The sequence below is a fragment of the Notamacropus eugenii genome, chromosome 4 (assembly GCF_028372415.1).
Source record: "Notamacropus eugenii isolate mMacEug1 chromosome 4, mMacEug1.pri_v2, whole genome shotgun sequence".
NCBI classification, from domain to species: Eukaryota; Metazoa; Chordata; class Mammalia; order Diprotodontia; family Macropodidae; genus Notamacropus; species Notamacropus eugenii.
In genome coordinates this window covers 96,518,728-96,541,603 of record NC_092875.1, presented here as the reverse complement: position 1 = coordinate 96,541,603, position 22,876 = coordinate 96,518,728, and the positions used below count along the sequence as shown (strand labels likewise).

General features: G+C 39.9%; 1 protein-coding gene across 4 annotated transcripts in view; it reads right to left on the bottom strand.

Moving 5' to 3' along the window:
* Positions 1-22,876, bottom strand: part of TRAPPC9 (trafficking protein particle complex subunit 9) — a 1,025,445-nt gene that overhangs the window by 461,391 nt on the left and 541,178 nt on the right. For all 4 annotated transcript variants that reach the window (XM_072602984.1, XM_072602987.1, XM_072602985.1 and 1 more), the window contains one exon: positions 18,588-18,698. In XM_072602984.1, coding sequence (XP_072459085.1) covers positions 18,588-18,698 — 111 coding nt within the window. The remainder of the gene's footprint in view (positions 1-18,587; positions 18,699-22,876) is intronic.

Below are 22,876 nucleotides of genomic sequence, written 5' to 3'. Positions count from 1 at the left end.
TAGGACATCAGCAACAATACAAAAGAAAGAACTATGATGATGACCAAAAAGAGGCTCTATGATTCACACACTCAGCAAGCATTCCCAGTATCTACTGTGCTTGGTTATAGAGACCCAAAGATATACAACACAGGTCCTGTTCTCAAGGATCTTAAAAGCCAATAATGGAGAAAACCACATATATCAATAACTGTGTTACAGAAGAAGAATGAAATAAGGACAAAGGAGCAATGCAAGAAAGTGCTATCAGATACTTTTAGAGGGAGACCTCACCTTCATCTAAAAAGTTCAGGAAAGACTTCATGGTACTTGAATTGGATTATGGAAGGAAGATCTTAAAGAGAGGTAAATAAAAGTGGGAAGATCTACTTCAGACATGAGAAGTGGCATGAATAAAGGCAAGGGAACAGGAGAAGACAGGGCAAGAATAAGGGATGGAAAGTAGTCTAGTAGTATTTGAAGGGAAATAATATCAGATAGGGCTAGAAAGATAAGTTGAAGTTATAATGAAAAGGACATTGATTGCTATTATCAGGAGTTTGTATATTATTTATAATCATACAGACAGGGGTGTTTTAACTCTGAGGTACCACATCACACCAATTAGATTGGCAAACATGACAGAACAGGAAAATGGTAAATGTTGGAGAGGGTGTGGGAGAGCTGGAACACTAATTCATTGTTGGTGGAGCTGTGAGCTCATCCAGCCATTCTGGAGAGCAATTTGGAACTATGCCCAAAGGGCTACAAAAATGTGCATACCTTTTGACCTAGCAATATTGCTTCTAGGACTGTATCCCCAAGAGATCATAAAAATGGGAAAGGGTCCCACATGTACAAAAATATTTATAGCAGCACTCTTTGTAGTGGCCAAGAACTGGAAATCAAGGGGATGCCCTTCAATTGGGGAATGACTGAATAAATTATGGTATATGAATGTAATGGAATACTATTGTACTATAAGAAATGATGAATAGGAAGACTTCAGAGAGGCCTGGAAAGACTTATATGATCTGATGCTGAGAGAAAGGAGCAGAACCAGGAAAACTTTGTGCACAGCAACGACACAGTGTGTGAGAGTTTTTTCTGGTAGACTCAGATCTTCATAGCAATGCAAGGACATTAAAAAAAAAAAATTCCCAATGGTCTTCCAAGGTAAAATGCCTTCCACATTCAGAGAAAGAACTATGGAATTCAATTGCAGAATGTAGCAAATCATTGTGTGTGTGTGTGTGTGTGTGTGTGTGTGTGTGTGTGTGTGTATTATGTTTTGATTTGTTATATGATTTCTCCCATTTTAGTTCTTCTACACAGCATGACTATAATGAAAATGTATTCAATAGGAATGTATGTGTAGATCCTATATAGAATTGTATGCCATCATGGGGATGGACAGAGGTGGTAGGGCATAGGTAGGGGGAAAAAAATCTAAGTTTTATGGTAGTGATTGTAGAGCATTAAAAATAAATAAAATGAATATGTTTTTTTAAAAATGGGTATTTTGCACATAAGGGATCAATAAGTGATAAAAAAAAAAGTCAGTACTAGGAGAATTGTGTATTAATTCCATGTATGAAGCCAACTCAGGAGTATCACTAATGAGTTGTGTGGATGAAAGACCAGGCATTCTTCCATATGTGAATTATCACCTTTCTGGGATTGTATGTTGTTTCTACCTACTCTATAGAAGTGAAACAAACTGACCTAAATGACCTATATTCCTTATATAATATCCCATGTGAGACCCTTCCTCTTCTAACATTTGTACATTTTAAGGATCCTTCCAGGTCTGACATTCTATGATCCAAAGAGGAATAACCACTTAACAGTGGACAGCAAGTGCCATTTTTTTTTAAAATGCAAGAAAGATTTTCTTTTGCTATATATTATCTCCATGGCATCTAGAGTACAGTAGGGGTACTTTTATGTAGTTTCCTGCATCTTATTAATTTCTTTCCTTTGTCCTTCAATTGTTGCATTTATAAAGCCCATACTATGAGCGCAACACTATGCTAAGCCCCAAGAATACAAGGAAAGGCAAAAGTAATCCCTTCTCTTAAGTTGCTGGCAGTCTAATGGGGAAGACAATATGCAAATTAACTATGTACAAACAAGATATAGATGTGGAGATAATGTCAGAGGAAAGGAACTGAGTTTAAGAGGACCAGATAAGGCTTCTCATAAAGGGTGAGAATTTTGCTGAGACTTGAAGGAAGCCAGGGAAGCTAAGAAGCAGAGATAAAATGGGTAAATATTTCAGGAATAGGGGAACAGTCAATGAAAATCCTCATTCAAGAGACGAGGATAGAGGCATATAAGGAACAGCAGGGAGGTCTGTATCACTGGATCACAGAGAACATGGGAGGGAAAGAAGGTTTAAGACTAGAAAGGGGAAAGTTGATGAAAGGCTTTGAAAGCCAAATAGAAGATTTTATATTTGATCCTGGAGTAATAGGGAGTTACTGGAGTTAACTGAATGGGAAAGGGAGGAGGATTTCTAGGGACTTTAAATGGTCAAACTCTGTTTTAGGTAGATTAGTTTGAGAGCTGAGTGGAAAATGGATTGTAGTAGAGAGACACTCTAGGAAGGGAGTCAATGTAGCAGGCTATTGAAATAATACAGGCATGAGATGATGGGCCTTTGGCAAGATGGTGGCACTGTTGGAGGTGAAAGCGGGACATATATGAGAGATGTTACAAAACATAAAAAATATCTGACCACTTAATCACTATGGGAGGTGATAAAAAGTGAGGAGTTGATGATGACACTTAGGTTTTAAACACAGGGACTCAGGAAGATGGTGGTACATTCAACAGCAATTGGTAAGTTACAAGAAGGGTGTGGTTTGGTAAGGTGGTCTGATGCCCTATTCTCTGGTCTATCAGTTTTGTGTTTTGCCTAGTATTAAATGCTACAGGAAGGTCAAGAGGGTGAGAACTGACAACTCCATTGCTTGATCAATGGTAACTTTGGATAAACCAGTTTGAATTGCTAATGGATACTGGTAAGTAAGACAAATCAAGGTCATGGTCATAGTTCACTGTTACTGGGAGGGATCTTTAAAGATCATAAAAACCATTTGTCCCATTACTCAGCTGAGAAAACTAAGGTCAGGGGAAGAGAACTGACTTGTCTAAATTCATAAGGACATTTAATGGCAGGGTCAGGAAAAGCATTATGACGTCTAAAACTCCAGTGAAATCCAATGCTCTTCCTACCAAACACCATGAGCACAACTACCAGCATAGTCTTGTTTCACCAGCTGATACCTGAACCAGAGTCAATCTGACATTTTTCCTTACAAGGTTCAGGAATCAGAAGGGATTACCTGGAGCCCTTACCTGGACAGTAAGTAAGTTATTAATAGAGAGGTAATCTAGGGAGGAATAAAGGCACATTTTCCAGTGGGGGGAAAAATGCCCCATCATAACCTAGCAGGAAAGAAAATTACATCTAGCTAACCATCTTCTTTTTCTCCCTAAGTCCTACCCTTAAAGTTGGGGGCTTTAATATCCACTTAGATGCTCCCTCAAACTCTCAAACCTTCCAGTTCCTTAGCCTCTTTAAATCTCATGATCTCTACTCTACCTCAGGCACAAATAAGGACAGATATACACTAGATCTCTCAATCATTCATACATGTTGCATTTCCTAAAGTCCCATCGTCTTAGGTACCACATCATACCTATCAGATGGGCTAATATGACAAAAGAGGAAAATGATAAACGTTGGGAAAGATGTGGGAAAATTGGAACATTAATGCATTGTTGGGAGAGTTGTGAACTGATCCAACCATTCTGGAGAGCAATTTGGAACTATGGCCAAAGGACTATAAAACTATGCATACCACTACTAGGTCTGTATCTCAAAGAGATCATAAAAAAGAGAAAAGGACCCACATGTACAAAAATATTTATAGTAGCTACTTTGGTAGAGGCCAAGAACTGGAAAATTAAGGGGCTGCCCATCAATTGGGGAATGGCTGAACAAGTTGTGATATATAAATGTAATGGAATACTATTGTTCTATAAGAAATGATGAGCATTCAGAATTCAAAAAACACTGGAAAAACTTACATGAACTGATGCTGAGTGAAGTGAGAAGAACCAGGAGGACAATGTACACAGTAAAAGCAATACTGTTTGATGAGAAACTTTAATGGACTTACCTCTTCTCAACAATGTAATGTTCTAATACAATTTCAAAAGACTAATGATGGAAAATACTATCCACATCAAGAGAAAATAACTGTGGCGTCTGAATGCAGATCAAAGCATGCCATTTCCTCTCTCTTTTTTTTTCTTTCTTGTGGTTTTTCTGTTTTGTTCTGATTCTTCTTTCACAACATGTATAATGTGGAAATATGTTTAATATGATTGTACATGTACACTTTACATTAGATTGCATAATGTCTTGGGGAAGGTAAAGGGGAGAAAGGAAGAAAAATTTAGAACTCAAAATCTTGTGAAAGTGAATACTGAAAGCTAAAAATTAATTAACCAGTTTAAAAAAAGAAAAGAAAAAGCTACCTATGATCATTTTATTTTTCAATATTTTGCATTTTGGCTTCTAATCTCATCTGAAATTTAGATGAAATTGCTCTATCCAAAGGCACCAATGGTTCTGTTTTCTTCTCAGTCTTAATCCTTCTTGACCTATCTGCTTCATTTGACACTTCTGACCACTTTTTCCTATAGGATACTCTTACCTCTCTGAATTTTTGTGATATTATTATCTTCTGGTTCACTGTCTACATGTCTTCTTTGTGGACCATAATCCATACCAAGTCCCCCTACCAGTGGGTTTTCTGCAAGGTTCTATCTAAGCCTTCCTTTATTCCCCATCTTCTTATAAGCTCCCTTGACTTTAATTATTATTTCTTTGTAGATGATTCCCAGATACATATATCCAATCCTAGTCTCCCCCAAGGCTCAGTAGAGTATCACCAATTGCCTATCAGACATTTCAAACTGGATGACCTGAAGACATTTTAAACTTAACACGTTCCAAACTGAACTCATCTTCCCACTAAACATCCCCTTCTTCCAAACTTCCCTATTTCTGTTGAGAGAACAACCATTCATTCTTTCAGGTTCATAAAGTGGACATCTTGGACTCCTCATTCTCTCTCATCCAACACATCTAATCAGCTACCAAATCTTGCTATTTTAACCTTAACATCTTTTGTATTCAACTCTGCTTCATTCTTAGAGCTACTCCCTTAATTTAGGTCCTCATTACCTCTTACATTGATTATTGTAACATTTTCCTATAGTTGACCTTGCCTCAGTGCTTTCTCTATCCCAGAACATGCAACATACACACTGTTGACAAAGTAATTTTCCTCAAAAAAAGGTCTGACCATGTGACCTCCTATTCAATCAAATCCACTCTCTTCCTGATTTCTCCCTGAGAAACTATAAATCATTCTGCTTACCTTTCATACCCTACACAGCCTTGCCCAAATTTATCTTTCCAGCCTCACTGTGCCGGAGGCTCCCATAAATGGTGATCCAGTCAAACTGGCCTTATTGCTGTTCCTCACATACAACACTCCATCTCCCATCTCATGCCTTTGCAGTAGCCATCCCACATACCTCCTAACATCTGCCTACCAGAGAGGAATCCTCTCTTCCTTCATGAAGTAGTGCAGATAGTATCTTCTATATGAAGCCTTTTCATGATTTCCTCAAATTTTAGTGTCCTCTATCTCAAGCTACTTCATCTTTAACTATATTGTACATATTTATATTTATTAACTTTGTATTTATGCTGTATTTTTATATGTACCTGTTATTTCCTCAATTAGAATATTCTTGGTACCTGTTTGGCAGATAGCTTAATAAATACTTGCCAAATGAGTTATTGGTTTATTAACATAAAACAGCAGCTGTGTTCAGATAGTGATTTTTGGCTTGTTGAATTTTCCTCACAACTCTCCTATAAGGTAGATAGGACAGATATAGTTTATGCACGAAAAATAAAACAGAACAACACGAATGAAGTGGTTTGTTCTCCACAGTTACACAGCTAGTAACTGTTAGAGCTGGGAGTTGGACCTAGATCACCTCAGCTGTAAGTCTGGTGCTCTCTCTCTTAAAAACATACTGCCCCACTACTCCTTAACTTGGATAAAAATGAATTTGATGAGAAGGAATGCTTAACCTTAAGACAGCAAGAGCAGGAAGAACTTTATTTTTAGTTTTGAGACCTATAGGTAGCACAGGTAAATTGAAATGCTCCAGGCCTTGTTTCATTCATTAGATTTCCCAGAAATGAAATAAAGTGATAGTCCTTGATCAAAGGACCAAAGCAGCAGTTGTCTAACAGAATCTTACAGAAAGTCAGAGAGATGAGTCACTGTTTTGCAAAGAACCTTTAAAGCAGAATCAGTGAAGGTAAAAGGTGACATACTATGACATACTGTTTAAATGTTATTACAAAAAAACAAACCTCATTAACATCAAACACCTCCGCCTAGGAATTATGTTTGCAACAATGAGTCAGGAAGGTTTGAGAGAAAAAAACTGAATAATGGCTCCCATTTCACTAACTTTAAACCTGCAAAATACTTTTCTCCCAATAACTCTTCAAGACAGTAGCATAGATATTTCTGTCCTCATTTTATAGAGAAGTTGTGGTCTCCTGGGAACACAGATGACAAAGTTCCTTCCCTAGTTGGAAGCAATAGTTACATTATCACTTTAAAGTCTTGCTCCTTCAGGTCTTCAGCTAACTTATATGTAAGCACTTTAAAGGTTAAAAAAGTACTTTACCTACATTACCTTATTTGATCACCACAATAAATGTTTGGGGTTAGTACCATAAGTATTTTTATCTTGAAGTATCTGGAGGAACATAGAGCCAGGAGCCCCAGTTTTGAAGTCAGAAAGATCTGAGTTCAAATAATGCCTCAATTATTAGCTGTGGGACCATGGGAAAGTCATTTGGCCTCTCTCAGTCTTATTTATTTTCTTTTTCTGTAAAACGATGATCACAATGGCATCTGGGGAATCAAATTAAATAATAAATGATTTTATTGTTATTCTTATTTATTCGATTCAATGACTAAAATGGAGAATTAGAAAGATGAAGTAAAATGTCCATGGTCCTGATGCTCAAATGTAAAACTCTTTCCATAACAACATTTTTTTTTAATTTTATAAAACATATGGTCTTCTCTACAACTCCATATGAGCTAATGTTCCTTATAATCGATGGCCAGGTTATTTGAAATCTACAGGTAATTCCAGGCCTCAGTTGAGAATTCTCATTACCAAACTCTACTTGAGTTCACTGCATAATAAGCACCTTGTGCTTATTTCCTGTCCTCATCGGCTCTGCCTCCACTATGATAGAGTTCTTAATTTGCAAAAAATAGTTAAAGTTAATCTATTCATTGAACCTCTTAGTACAGTCCTGTCCAACTCTTTGTGACCCTGTTAGGAGTTTTCTTGGCAAAGTTACTGGAGTGGTTTATTATTTCCTTCTCCAGCTTATTTTACAGATAAGGAAAACTTAAGCAAACAGGATTAAGTGGCTTACCTAGAGACATACAGCTAATACTCAGGCCAGATGTGAACTCAGGAAGATGAGTCTTCCTGATTCCAGGCATGTAACTCAATCCACTGTGTTACCTTTTGTTGCTGAACAGCCATTTCAGACATGTCCACAACTATATGATCGCATTTGGGGTTTCTTGGCAAAGATACTAAGTAAAGTTCATTTTACAGATGAGGAAACTGAGGCAAACAGGGTGAAGTGCCTTGCTCAGGGTCACACACCTAATAATTGTCTGAGTCTGAATTTGAATTCCCAACTACTACTCTATCAACTGTGGTACCTAGCTGCCCCAATTTGACCTTCACTTCCTAGATAATGTAGAGATCAATAAGAATTTTGAATGAAAAATCTTTCTTTTGAAGTAGTGTGTGAACAGCTGTAAGAACACTGGATTTTGGACAGGATATCTAGGTTCAAATCTTGGCTTTGAAATTTTCTAGCTATGTGACCCTGTACTACTCACTTAACCTCTCAAGGCGTCAGGAAACTTTCTAAGACTCTGAGTTGCAGAGCAGCTGCATATGTGCGCTGGTAGACAGGGTTTGGAAGGGAATATATACCAGTAAAATCACAGATCTGAATAAAAAGAAAGTACCTATCCCATGCAGTTATTATGGGAAAGCTTTATTAGTTAAGGCCTTGGTAAACCTCAAAGTTTTTGTAAGTAATTAGGAATTTGTTCTCGTTTTAGAGTTCAGTTTCTCAGGATCCCTTGCCACGACAACGTCTAGTTCCCAGGTCTTAGATAATTACTTCCAGAATAGCCCCAAGGATCCTAGATAGTAATTCCTAGAATCATCAGTGATAGACAGTCCTACTGAGAATGCACAGTGAGATATAAGGGTGACATAAATAATATTTACTGCACTTACACACAATGACAATATTGCTAAAGCTAACCTGTGAGCTTAACGTTGGCGAGATGCCTTCTTTGTCTGTTGGCCTATAAAGCAAAGGGGCACTGGTCAGTGAGTGGGGAATCCATCTGGGATTTGGGTAAAGCATAGAGAAATGCATGTACCTGCCTCAACTGGCTCCCGTTGAGGCGATTTAGGGGAGTGTACAAGCAGTCTATCTTGCTTGACCCCACTGAGACATCCATTCATGCAAGCCTCTGCAAGAAGGGTGATTAGGGAATGTTGTACTGTAGGAGCTGGTGCTCCCATTATCAGCAACTCCCTCTTGAGAACACTAGACTAGAATACAATAAAGTTATTAACCTCTCCGAAGCTGTCTTCCTGTATTTCCTGTCTGCCCAGATCGAGTGAACCTGTTAGAGGTTGGAGTCCAAAAACTTTAGTGACTCCTGTGTATTCTCTGTGAAACAGTGTTACATAAATATGAGTATTAATATTATCATGGAGCTCCAGAGGAACAAGTGTTAGGGAGCTTATAGCTCAATTCGTAAAACCTGCTAAGTTCTGGTGGCAGAAAGCATCCACTTCACCTAAACCCCTATGGAACCCCATTTGCCATTGTTTTCATCTGTAAATGGCCTCCAAGATTTATGGAAGGAGAGAGATTATAAATCTTAAATGAATAACAGAATATCTATTAATTGAAGAGACTTATTTCCCTGAGGCCATGAATGAAATGATTTATTATTATTTATATTAATAAAATCACAATTATATAATATCTTAAAGTTCTTTCCCTTTAACAACCAGAAGAGAAAAATGCAACATATACTGAAGCTCCTATGTTAGAAATAGGGAAACTGAGAGAAACTTGTCAACATGCCTCGATGTAGAAATCATGTGAGTATAGTTACTATATTACGGAATATCCCTTTAAGGATCAGAAGATATGATGCCACAAAGAGCACTGAAATTCATCAACAGGGCCTGAGCCCAGCAACTTCTGACCATCCCCTCTCTGGATGCTTCCAAGTAGTAGCTTCTCAGATACAGTGTGATAAACTGAAGAAGCACATGGGAGTAAGTCCTGAACATACTTGTTTTTTGTATAATCTTATTCCAAGAAGATGGGATTACCAGAAAGGTCTATTTGGGGGGATAGCTCAGCAAGAACCAGATGTATCTCCTCCTAAGGACAAGGGATCTAATTTTATCATTTTGACATATAAGCCAAACGCACTCTTTCCTCCACCAGAGACTGACTGCATTGTACCCTCCAAAGGACCCCAGAGTCTGAAATGCTTCAGTAACAAGTGGAGCCAACTTCTATAGAACTGTCTGAAGTCCAAGAGTCTTTGGGAACTTTTGGGAAATGTGCAAATGGTTCTAAAAAGAGGTAGAGTCTGTTGTCCTGCTGGGAGGCAAAGGAAGCTGGTGACATCCTTTTACCAAGCTGAGAGAAGATGTCCCAATATTTAGGACCACATGCAATTCATTCATGGATCTCCTTTCCTGAGGGATAACCCACAATCAAGGAGGCCTTCACATCATCCTATCTAATCAATTAGACTGTACTTCCCTTAATTTCTTCATGGGGGGGGGGGGGGGGGGGGGCAGAGCCAAGATGGCGGAGTAGAAAGACGCACATACACATAGCTCCGAACCCACAACACATAGAACAGCTACAAGGAAGTAACTCACGGCGAATTCTGCACCCAGAGGCCACGGAACATTGGAGCGAGGGAGATTTCTGTTCCAGAGAGACCTGCAAACCTCTCGCGGGGGGTCCTTCGCGGTGCGGACTGGGCGCCGGAACTGGGAGCTGAGTGCAGCCTTGCCGCGGCTGCGGCACCGAGAGGAAAAGATCCGAGCGGGCTTCAGGGACGGGATCTCCAGCGGCCACGCGGGTCCCTCCACCCACAGAGGGACCTGCAAACCTCTCGCAAGAGATCTGTCGCGCTGCAGATGCGAAGCCCAGCCCACACCTGCTGCGGCTGCGGCACCAAGAGAAACAGATCCGACCAGGCTTCAGGGATGGGATCACCAGCGGCCACAAAAGTACCTCCACCCACAGGTGACGGGGGTCGGTGAGAGAGTCTCTTTGGCGGGTCAAGAGGGGAGTGGGGTGCCCCCATAATTCAGGCCCCCCGGGAGGTAGAAGCTGAGAGGTGGCTACAGACCGGGGCTCCCCAAGTGGTCGGGAGCCTGAATCCATTGTGGAAGGTCTGTGCATAAACCCCCTGAGGGAACTGAGCCTGAGAGGCGGCCCTGCCCCAACCTCAGCACCTGAACTTAATCTCACACTGAATAGCAGCCCTGCCCCCGCCAAAAGCCCTAAGGCTGGAAGCAGCATTTGAATCTTAGACCCCAAGCGCTGGCTGGGAGGATCAGGAGGCAAGGTGGGTGTGAGGAGAATATTCAGAGGTCAAGTCACTGGCTGGGAAAATGCCCAGAAAAGGGAAAAGAAATAAGACAACAGAAGGTTACTTTCTTGGAGAACAGACATTTCCTCCCTTCCTTTCTGATGAGGAAGAACAATGCTTACCATCAGGCAAAGACACAGAAATCAAGGCTTCTGTGTCCCAGCCCACCCAATGGGCTCAGGCCATGGAAGAGCTCAATAAGAATTTTGAAAATCAAGTTAGAGAGGTGGAGGAAAAACTGGGAAGAGAAATGAGAGAGATGAAAGAAAAGCATGAAAAGCAGATCAGCTCCCTGCTAAAGGAGACCCAAAAAAATGTTGAAGAAATTAACACCTTGAAAACTAGCCTAACTCAATTGGCAAAAGAGGTTCAAAAAGCCAATGAGGAGAAGAATGCTTTCAAAAGCCGAATTAGCCAAATGGAAAAGGAAATTCAAAAGCTCACTGAAGAAAATAGTTCTTTCAAAATTAGAATGGAACAGATGGAGGCTAATGACTTTATGAGAAACCAAGATATCACAGAACAAAGAGAGAAGAATGGAAAAATGGAAGATAATGTGAAATATCTCATTGGAAAAACAACAGACCTGGAAAATAGATCCAGGAGAGACAATTTAAAAATTATGGGACTACCTGAAAGCCATGATCAAAAAAAGAGCCTAGACATCATCTTTCATGAAATTATCAAGGAAAACTACCCTGAGATTCTAGAACCAGAGGGCAAAATAAATATTCAAGGAATCCACAGAACACCGCCTGAAAGAGATCCAAAAAGAGAAACTCCTAGGAACATTGTGGCCAAATTCCAGAGTTCCCAGGTCAAGGAGAAAATATTGCAAGCAGCTAGAAAGAAACAATTCAAGTATTGTGGAAATACAATCAGGATAACACAAGATCTAGCAGCCTCCACATTAAGGAATCGAAGGGCATGGAATAGGATATTCCAGAAGTCAAAGGAACTAGGACTAAAACCAAGAATCACCTACCCAGCAAAACTGAGTATAATACTTCAGGGGAAAAATTGGTCTTTCAATGAAATAGAGGATTTTCAAGTTTTCTTGATGAAAAGACCAGAGCTGAAAAGAAAATTTGACTTTCAAACACAAGAATGAAGAGAACCATGAAAAGGTGAACAGCAAAGAGAAGTCATAAGGGACTTACTAAAGCTGAACTGTTTACATTCCTACATGGAAAGACAATATTTGTAACTCTTGAAACATTTCAGTATCTGGGTACTGGGTGGGAGTACACACACACACACACGCACACACACAGAGACAGAGAGCACAGAGTGCACAGAGTGAATTGAAGAGGATGGGATCATATCTTAAAAAAAAAAAAATGAAATCAAGCAGTGAGAGAGAAATATATTGAGAGGAGAAAGGGAGAAAGGGAGAAATTGAATGGGGCAAATTATCTCTCATAAAAGAGGCAAGCAAAAGACTCATTAGTGGAGGGATAAAGAGGGGAGGTGAGAGAAAAACATGAAGTCTACTCTCATCACATTCCACTAAAGGAAAGAATAAAATGCACACTCATTTTGGTAGGAAAACCTATCTCACAATACAGGAAAGTGGGGGATAAGGGGACAAGCAGGGTGGGGGGGATGATAGAAGGGCGGGCATGGGGAGGAGAGTGCAATTCGAGGTCGACACTCATGGGGAGGGATAGGATTAAAAGAGAATAGAAGTAATGGGGGACAGGATAGGATGGAGGGAAATATAGTTAGTCCTATACAACACAACTATTATGGAAGTCATTTGCAAAACTACACAGATTTGGCCTATAATGAATTGCTTGCTTTCCAAAGGGAAGGGGTGGAGAGGGAGGGAGGTAAAGAAGTTGGAACTCAAAGTGTTAGGATCAATTGTCAAGTAATGTTCTTGCCACTAGGAAATAAGAAATACAGGTAAAGGGGTAGAAAGCTATCTGGCCCTACAGGACAAAAGAGAAGACGGAGACAAGGGCAGAGAGGGATGATAGAAGAGAGAGCAGATTGGTCATAGGGGCAATTAGAATGCTTGGTGTTTGGGGGGGGGGGGATAAAAGGGGAGAAAATTTGTAACCCAAAATTTTGTGAAAATCAATGTTAAAAGTTAAATAAATAAATTTAATATAAAAAAAAAATTTCTTCATGGGAAACAATATTCTACTAAACAATAAAGGGATTTTTCCAAGAGAAATTGAAAAAGCCCTTCCCATATATAACTGCTCAACCCTGGATCTTTTCCCATCAGTGGGGACAAGAGACCATCACAAGATGTCATGCGTCTTTCTGATCCAAAGCCAGGACACAGGACTTGGCACAGAATGTTAATTGATTGGGGAGGCAGGGGGATGGACAAAGTGAGAGACTGACTTTTTCAATTTTGAAAAATAATTATTATGTCCTTGTTATTTGCCAGACACTAATCTAGGGGCTGGGTAAACACAGCTACCCAACTGGCCACTCTCATCTAGCAACATGACCACATAAAGTTTCACCTCTGGTTGTGGCTGAATTGGGAACAGTTATCCTAACATTCTTTCGGGTTGCTATAATGTTAATTAGATCCTCCTTGCCTATTAATAGGCCTCAAGTACCTTTTCTTAATTTCTATTGAGGCACTGGATCAGAGGGTCTTGCCCTCCAGCTCTGAAAAATGTATAAGTATATACACTGAGGTGAGGTTTTACTTTGGGGCTTAGTCACTGCAAATGTTTGCTTGGCCAGATGAGACTCTGGGAAGCCTTCAAGGAGCCCCCTCCTTCCACTGCCCCAGGCTCTGAAAATCCAGATGTAGATGCTTCTCTCTCTGGTAATTATGTAGGTATGTAATGGTCAGACAGTTGGAAACTCTGTCTGTCGGCTGATCTTTGTTTTTCTGTATTTTCTCTGAAGTTCAAGATACTGACTTTTTTCCCTGGACTAAGTGAATGATACATGTGCTTGATTAAAGTTGCTTTCTTTTTAGAAAAGCAGATCAAAGAAACTGTGATAGCAGACCCTGACTGGTATTATTAGAAATTCCCTCCTTCCCTCCCTCCTTTTCTTCCTTCCTTCCTTCCCTTCTTGGTGTTCCCCAAACCTTAACCCAGTGCACTCTGAAGCCCACAGATTGGGCAACGGTAGGTCCCTGCCCAAGTTCCACTTAATGTCTGGCTCAGAGTGATTATCAATAGTAACAATTTCTCTTTCTCTCCCAGATTGATTTATTTTTTATCTCTTTTGCTCATTAAAGGGGCCACTTCCCGACTACTTCTAAAAGAGGCATATTCACTAAATGGGCATTACTTCCCTCTAAGTGAGTACCTAAAAAGGCCTTAGCCTGAAAAGACCAAGGTCTCCCCTTGTATCCTGGGCCATCTCCAGTCATCCTGATGAATATCTGGTCACTGGACCCAGATGGCTCAGGAGGAGAAAGTGAGACTGGTAACCTTGCACAGTCCTCCCTCCCTCAAAACAAAGTCAAGTGAAAAGTCACGTCATCATTTCTCTGACATCATGGTCTTCGAAAACAAAGGGCGAACACAATTGGTGAGTAGACCAAGCTGCCTGAGTGGGAACCCAGCTAGATGGGTAAATCAGTTCATCCTCTCCCTTCTGTCTGTCTCTCCCCTTCCTTCTCTTCTCCAAAGGAAGGCAAATTTGGATGGCCAGAGGCTGCCCAGTTAACTTGGGGTTTACTGCCTAGATTTCCTTCCTTCCTTCTTTCCATTCTCCCTTTTTCTTCCTTTCTTCTCCTTCCTTCCTTTCTTCCTTCCTTCCTTCCCTTCCTCCCTTCTTGCTGTTCCCCAAACCTTAAACCTAGTGCCCTCTAAAGCCCATACATTGGACAACAATTCACCAAGTTCAGTACTTAGGGTAAATATGTGATCTGAATTTAGGGAGGAGGGGAGTGGAAGACAGTCTTTTTGACCTGCCATGGTGTTCATAAAGACAGAAGTATTTTCTTCTATGTAAAAAATAATAATAATAACCTTAAATTTGTTCAGAGTTATGAACTCAAAATTTCAAAACTTGCTGAAAACAAATTGGTGTGCTCTAGAGACTCCACCATGCAGGCTGAACTGATCTGAACCATCATCCTATCGCACTAACAACAACAGTTTTTTGACAGGTTGTAGAAATGATCATTTGAGAGAGCCAGAATTTCTCTGTCACATAAGAGTCTGGCAGGGAGACACTGTAGGTGCGTATAAAGTTGAAGCTGTATTAAAATAGGAAAGCCCTGAATCAGTGAAAGATGTATGTACAGTGGGCTCCTATTTGGGGGGGGGGGGGGGGGGAGATTATTAGCATTGCTTCATTGCTTCACTTTTTTCACTGACAGTTCCCTCTCAAAGTGCAGAAACATACCAATATGTTTCAAATGTTTGCTGAACCTAATGAATGTCAGATGTGAAAACATATTCAATTATCTGTAGCACCGAGTTATTTCTACCCTCCTTGATCTACTCGGACCCACTTTTAAATTTTTCTTTTTATTTTAGACTGAAGAGCCAAAACACAAATATAAAATAGAGAAAAGAAACAAAAACATATCATAAATTTAAATAGTGGAACTTAAATGCAAAGTAAGAAAGAAAAAAAACATGTCATGTGCATAGCAGAACATAAGAGAGGATTCAAAATATGTAGCAATTAATTTTCACTTCAAGAAAGCCTGTATGATGAATAATACATATTGTGTTGAGAATCGTCCCTCTATTCTTTGCTTCCTTGAAAGTTCTCTTTTGTTCTCTGCAGTGCACATTTTTTACTTTTTTTCCATGCCCCCACATTCCCCAGAAGGCTATAATAAAGTTTAGATATGTTTCTCTAGAGCTATATATACATACACATATACATAAATATATGGACATATACTTTCCCAAAAAGTTATATTCCTGATCTTTGTTTTTATGTTTGTGCATATCTCTTGTTTCTTATCACTCCTGCCTCATCTACTTTAATTCTACCCACTACCTTGCCCTCCTATTTCTTGCCTACCCCACACCCCAAGGATCTTTCCCCCATCCTCTTATTCCCATAAATCTAGACACCCTTCTATACCCCCTTTTACCTACTCCCTCCCCTTCCCTTCTAAAGATCCCTCCCTTATCCTCTCCCCCCTCCCTATGCCCTTACTATTTTATTTCCTCTGAATTTAGAAGATTTTATATTCTTCTAAATATATATGTAATGTTCCCTCTTAAACCCATTCCCAATGAAAGTAGGTTAACCAGAATTACCTGCCCTCCTCCTCTATCTAATTACTCTTTACCAATTCTTCCTCTTGCACCTCATTTGTATAAAATAATTACTCTTTTCAGCTGTTCCTAAATGGTCTTACTTTTTAAATTCATAGTCTACTCAGGTTTTCCCCAATCTTACTTATGAGCTACTTTTCCCCCTTGTTCTAATGATTCAGGAGAACTTTCTTTAATTATTTCTTGTATTATTGTGTCAAGATTCTTTATCATAACTTTGTTAGTCTGATTATTTTTATATTTTCTCTTCTTGATCTATTCTCCAAATCTGCTGTTTTTCTTATGTTTTACTTTCTCTTATATTTTTCATTGTTCATATTTTGTTTAATTATTTCTTGATCTCTTATAATTTCACTGGCTTCACTTTGCCCAATTCTAATTTGCAAGGTGTCATTTTCTTCCTTAAGATTCTGGATCTCCTTTTCTAATTGGTTGACTTTCCTTTCATGACCTTATTTTTCTTGGATTATTCTTTTTTTAAAGTTTTTCTTCCACCTCTGTCTTTTGATTTTTAATGTCTTTTTTAAGATTTTCTATAAATTCTTTTTGGGCAGGTAACCATTTGACTTTGCTCTTTAGGGATTTCTTTACTTCAGTATCCTCCTCTGAAGATGAATGCTAGTCATCTCTATTCCCATTATACCTTTCTATGGCCAGATTATTTCTCCTTTCTGCATTTTTTTTTTTGTGGTGATAGCCTAATTTTTGTAATCAACTCTAGTCCTGGGGTATAGGAAATGGTGCCTCTTAGTCCAAATCTTCAGCTCTCCCCTCTAGCTTAGAACCAAAGTCAAACCTCCAATCTCTTGTAAGTGCCTGCAGCCAGGGGCTTTCTGCTCCACTGCTTCTGCACTTACTAGGCATGTGCTGGCTCCTTCTCACTCCACCAGCTCTCTGCTGCACAGCTAGGTCTGGTGTTCCTTATGAGCAGAGTTTCCCTCAATCTTCCCAGGCTCAAACACCCAATTCTCCTCACTATTTGTGGGAAAAGTTTCTGTTGCTGGGGCCCTTGTAGCCTTCCAAACCAAATAACCCCAGGGCTTGCCACTTGTTGTTTAAGCAGCTTGCCCATGATAACCCCCTGCAATTCCTGAGACATGGTGATGATGGATTTCACCATGGACCTGCCTCCCATGTCAAGGACATGATGTGAATTTGGTGAAAGTTTAATTCTTTCCATTTGTTGGACCTCCCTCTTCCTCCTGCATTGAAGCCACCTACCTGTTGTTGAAATAAAATATTAGCCTCCGTGGCCTTCCTTGTCATATTACCTCTGGTCAGCATCCCCCATTTCTCATTTATGAAGGCTTCTCTACTAAGTTTGTTTGATTCATTTGGATGATTTTCCACTAAAAGTAATCCTCTTCATAACGTATTAAATTGAATCTAGCATGCAGACAGAAGACACAAACTGAAGGCTTAAGCACTGTTTCTTATGCTTTCCATCATCAAGACTACTGGCTCACCTGAGTATATGGCATGGAACCACACTATAATGGCACTGAATTATCCAGCCAAAAGGTGTGTTTTTACATGAACTAGGGTTCATCTCCAATTTTTCCCTGCCTTATCTTTTGTCCCGCTATTTCCATGGTCAATGACAATTTAGCTGACCTGGAGCTTTCCAAAATATAACCTTGTAGGAAGACAACCAACATAAGAATCCACCATTATGTCCTTAAGGACCCTTAGGCATAAATGATTCATGACCTGCAGATCAGCAAACCTTTCTAAAGATTGGCAAATACTTCCCATTAAGCCGATGGTGAGCTCATAGCCTACCAAAAAGGACTGCTATGCCATGTATGTGACCTCTTATAGTCTACTCATCCCTGAGTCAGAATCACCTTTACCCTGAACAATGATCAAAGAATCCTTCCCCAACCCTGGCAATTAGAGACAGAGAAGAGAAAAACAGTCCAGGAAATTCTAGACATAAGCAGATAACCTAGCCCCTCCAATATCAAGTAGATTGTCTGGCCTCAAATTGAAAGACTGTGAGAGTGCACACTTTCCCCTTTGTAGTGCTTTTTTTGAAAGGGACACTAAACAAAATTTTAAAATTTATGAACCAATGCTATAAACTTGATATGGTACTCTAGACACTTTTAGTTTGACCCAACACAGGCTTTGAAAAAAAGATTTTTTTTTAACTCTCCATGCTTCTGCATTTCTTGGTGAAAATGGCAGCTGGCAGTTGTTACCAATGATGTCTATCCAGGTCTGAGGAAGCAGTTGGCATAGAGACTCAGAGCAGCTGAACTACCAAGGGAAAGCTGCTTAGGATACAAGAGTGCCCAGGTACAAGACAGACTGCCATTTGAGTAAATAAACCCCTTTCCCTAGCACAGAAGAGCCATGGTTTCTGGAAATTCTTCTAGACCATAATGTCTAGGATGGATACCACCACCAGTGTCCCATAAAATTTACCAGCCTATTAAATCCCTGAATCCTTGGCATTGCTATGATACCAAAAAAACTAATAAGTTCATTAATATGTAGAAGCACTTACCTTTGACATTCCCCAGCATGTAGAATAAGCTCTTCATTGTTCTTAGCACTGATAGTTAGTTCATGCTCTGTGGAGTTGAATACATCCAGAAGTAGATGGCATTGACGGGTACTGGGTGGAAAAGATACAGACACACTATTAAAAAAAATCATATTCAGCTTTCACTGTCAAAGAAGAAATTGAAAAATTCCTAACTTTTTGAGCCATCGTCCTTTCTCTGTCCTTTCATTCTTGCCTGCCTCCTTCTCCTCCAAGAAGACTTGCTTCTATTTAGCGACATTTACACACCAGAAATTTAATTTTTAAATGTTGGACATCAAGTGAATTCTCCCAAGCTAACACCAGGCTAAACTATTAAGTGGAATCACACAATGTCACAATTGTCAAGGGTCTAAATACAAACTACTCCAAAAGTCAGCAGTCAAGAATCATTTATTAAGTACCTACTATGTGCCAAGCATTGTGCTAAATGCTCTCAAGAAACTTTCAATCGAATAGGGGAAAACAATACACAAAAAGCTGATGAAGTCCCCAACGATAAACTGTCAAAGGAGAAGAACAGGCAATCTTCGGGGGAAGAAATTAAAGCTGTCTACAAACAGATGAAAAAATGCTCTAAATCACTACTGATTAGAGAAATGCAAATCAAAACAACTCTTAGGTACCACATCATATCTATCAAATGGGCTAACATGACAAAAGAGGAAAATGATAAATGCTGGAGAAGATGTGGGAAAATTGGAACACTAATTCATTGTTGGTGGAGTTGTAAACTGATCCAACAATTCTGGAAAGCAATTTGGAACTATGCCCAAAGGACTATAAAAATGTGCATACCCTTTGACCCAGCAATACTATTTCAAAGGTTACATTCCAAAGAGAGCACAAAAATGGGAAAAGGACCCACATGTATAAAAATATTGATAGCAGCTCTTTTTATTGTGACCAAGAACGGGAAATTGAGGGGATGCCCATCAATTGGGGAATGGCTGAACAAGCTGTGGTATATGAATACTATTGTGCTATAAGAAAAGATGAGGAGGGCGGAGCCAAGATGCCGGACTAGAAAGACACACTTACTTGGGTCTCCCCACAAAGCCCACAAAATACATGTAGAGAGGAATTCTCAACAAATTCAGGAGCAGCAGAAGTGGAGAACAACAGAGTGGAGGAGATTTCCAGCCCACAGTGACCTGAAAGGCCCACAGAAACATTGGTGGCACCAGACATGGAGCAGAGCGCAGAGCCCAGCCCAGCCTTGGCCACCACGGTGGGATAAGACTCTGGGAGGAGGACACCTTAGGGATGGAATCTCCAGTCACAGCAGGGGGTCCGCAGATACCTCAACACACAGGCGCCAAAGGTCAGTGACAGGGTTTTATCAGCTGGCCAGGAAGGGAGAAGGGCCTTCCCATAGCTCTGGCAGCAGGCAGTAGCCACAGAGGCTACACAGCAGCCCGCACAGACTGTTCCTTGTTGGAGTGTAAAAAACCCCTGGGGGCACTGAAGAGCTGAGTCTTACCTCAGCCCTGGGTAGAGGACCTGGCCAAGCCTGTCTTTATCTCACACTGAATGGCAGCCCTGCCCATCAAGCTTATCTGAAAATCAGCTCGCAGTGCTGACTTGGCAGAACTGGAGGTCAGGTGCCTGTGGAGAGGAACCTCTGCTAAGATTCTGGGCACAAAAATCCCTCTCTGCATCCAGACCAGTACACGTTTGATTGTGCCACCTTGGAGGAACTGAAATCTCACAGATTCTCAGAGTATGCCCTATTCTTGACAAAGGACCCAAAAGTCAAGTAACTGGTTGGGAAAATGCCCAAAAAAGGGGAAAAAAATAAGACCACAGAAGGTTACTTCCTTGGTGAACAGTTATCTCCTCCCATCCTTTCAGAAGAGGAAGAACAATGCTTTACCATCAGGGAAAGACACAGAAGTCAAGGCTTCTGTATCCCAAACATCCAAAATAAATATTCAATGGGCTCAGGCCATGGAAGAGCTCAAAAAGGATTTTGAAAATCAAGTTAGAGAGGTGGAGGAAAAACTGGGAAGAGAAATGAGAGGGATGAAAGAAAAGCATGAAAAGCAAGTCAACACCTTGCTAAAGGAGACCCAAAAAAATGCTGAAGAAAATAACACCTTGAAAAATAGGCTAACTCAATTGGCAAAAGAGGTTCAAAAAGCCAATGAGGAGAAGAATGCTTTCAAAAGCAGAATTAGCCAAATGGAAAAGGAGATTCAAAAGCTCACTGAAGAAAATAGTTCTTTCAAAATTAGAATGGAACAGATGGAGGCTAATGACTTTATGAGAAACCAAGAAATCACAAAACAAAACCAAAAGAATGAAAAAATGGAAGATAATGTGAAATATCTCATTGGAAAAACAACTGACCTGGAAAATAGATCCAGGAGAGACAATTTTAAAATTATGGGACTATCTGAGAGCCATGATCAAAAAAAGAGCCTAGACATCATCTTTCAAGAAATTATCAAGGAAAACTGCCCTGAGATTCTAGAACCAGAGGGCAAGATAAGTATTCAAGGAATCCACCGATCACCACCTGAAAGAGATCCAAAAAGAGAAACTCCTAGGAACATTGTGGCCAAATTCCAGAGTTCCTTGGTCAAGGAGAAAATATTGCAAGCAGCTAGAAAGAAACAATTCAAGTATTGTAGAAATGCAATCAGGATAACACAAGATCTAGCAGCTTCTACATTAAGGGATCAAAGGGCGTGGAATATCATATTCCAGAAGTCAAAGGAACTAGGACTAAAACCAAGAATCACCTACCCAGCAAAACTGAGTATAATACTTCAGGGGAAAAAATGGTTTTTCAATGAAATAGAGGACTTTCAAGCATTCTTGATGAAAGACCAGAGCTGAAAAGAAAATTTGACTTTCAAACACAAGAATGAAGAAAAGCATGAAAAGGTAAACAGCAAAGAGAAGTCATAAAGGACTTACTAAAGTTGAACTGATTACATTCCTACATGGAAAGACAATATTTGTAACTCTTGAAACTTTTCAGTATCTGGGTAGTTGGTGGGATTACACACACACACACACACACACACAGAGCACAAAGTGAATTGAATAGGATGGGATCATATCTTAAAAAATGAAATTAAGCAGTGAGAGAGAAATATATTGGGAGGAGAAAGGGAGAAATGGAATGGGGCAAATTATCTCTCATAAAAGAGGCAAGCAAAAGACTTTTCAGTGGAGGGAAAAAGAGGGGAGGTGAGAGAAAAACATGAAGTTTACTCTCATCACATTCAACTAAAGGAAGGAATAAAATGCACACTCATTTTGATATGAAAACCTATCTTACAATACAAGAAAGTGGGGGAGAAGGGGATAAGCAGGGTGGGGGGGATGATGGAAGGGAGGGCAGTGGGAGGAGGGAGCAATTTGAAATCAACACCCCAGGGGAGGGACAGCATCAAAAGAGAGAATAGAAGCAATGGGGGGCAGGATGGGATGGAGGGAAATGTAGTTAGTCTTACACAACACAACTATTATGGTAGTCATTTGCAAAACTACACAGATATGGCCTATATTGAATTGCTCGCCTTCCCAAAGGGGATGGGTGGGGAGGGAAGGATGAAGAAAAGTTGGAACTCAAAGTTTTAGGAACAACTGTCAAATACTGTTCTTGCTAGTAGGAAATGAGAAATACAGGTAACGGGGTATAGAAAGTTATCTGGCCCTACAGAACAAAAGAGAAGATGGGGACAAGGGAAGGGAGGGATGTTAGAAGAGAGGGCAGATTGGTGATAGGGGCAATTAGAATGCTTGGCGTTTTGGGATGGGGGGAGGGGAGAAATGGGGAGAAAATTTGGAACCCAAAATTTTGTGAAAATGAATGTTAAAAGTTAAATAAACTAAAAAAAATAAATAAATAAATGTTGAAAAACAAAAAAAGAAAAGAAAAGATGAGCAGGCAGACTTCAGAGAAATGTGGAAACACTTATATGAACTGATGCTGAATGAAGCGAGAAGAACCAGGAGAACATTGTACACAGTAACAGCCATACTGTGTGATGACTGACTTTGATAAACTTAGCTCTTCTCAGCAATTCAAGTACCTAAAGCAACCCCAAAAGACTCATGATGGAAAATGCCATCCACATCCAGAGAAAGAAATATGGAGTCTGAATACAGATCAAAGCATTTTGGTTTTTTTTCTTTCTCATGGTTCCTCCCACTCATTCTACTTCTTCTAAACAACATAACTAATGTGAAAATATGTTTAATAAGAATGTACATGTGGAGCCTTTATTGGATTG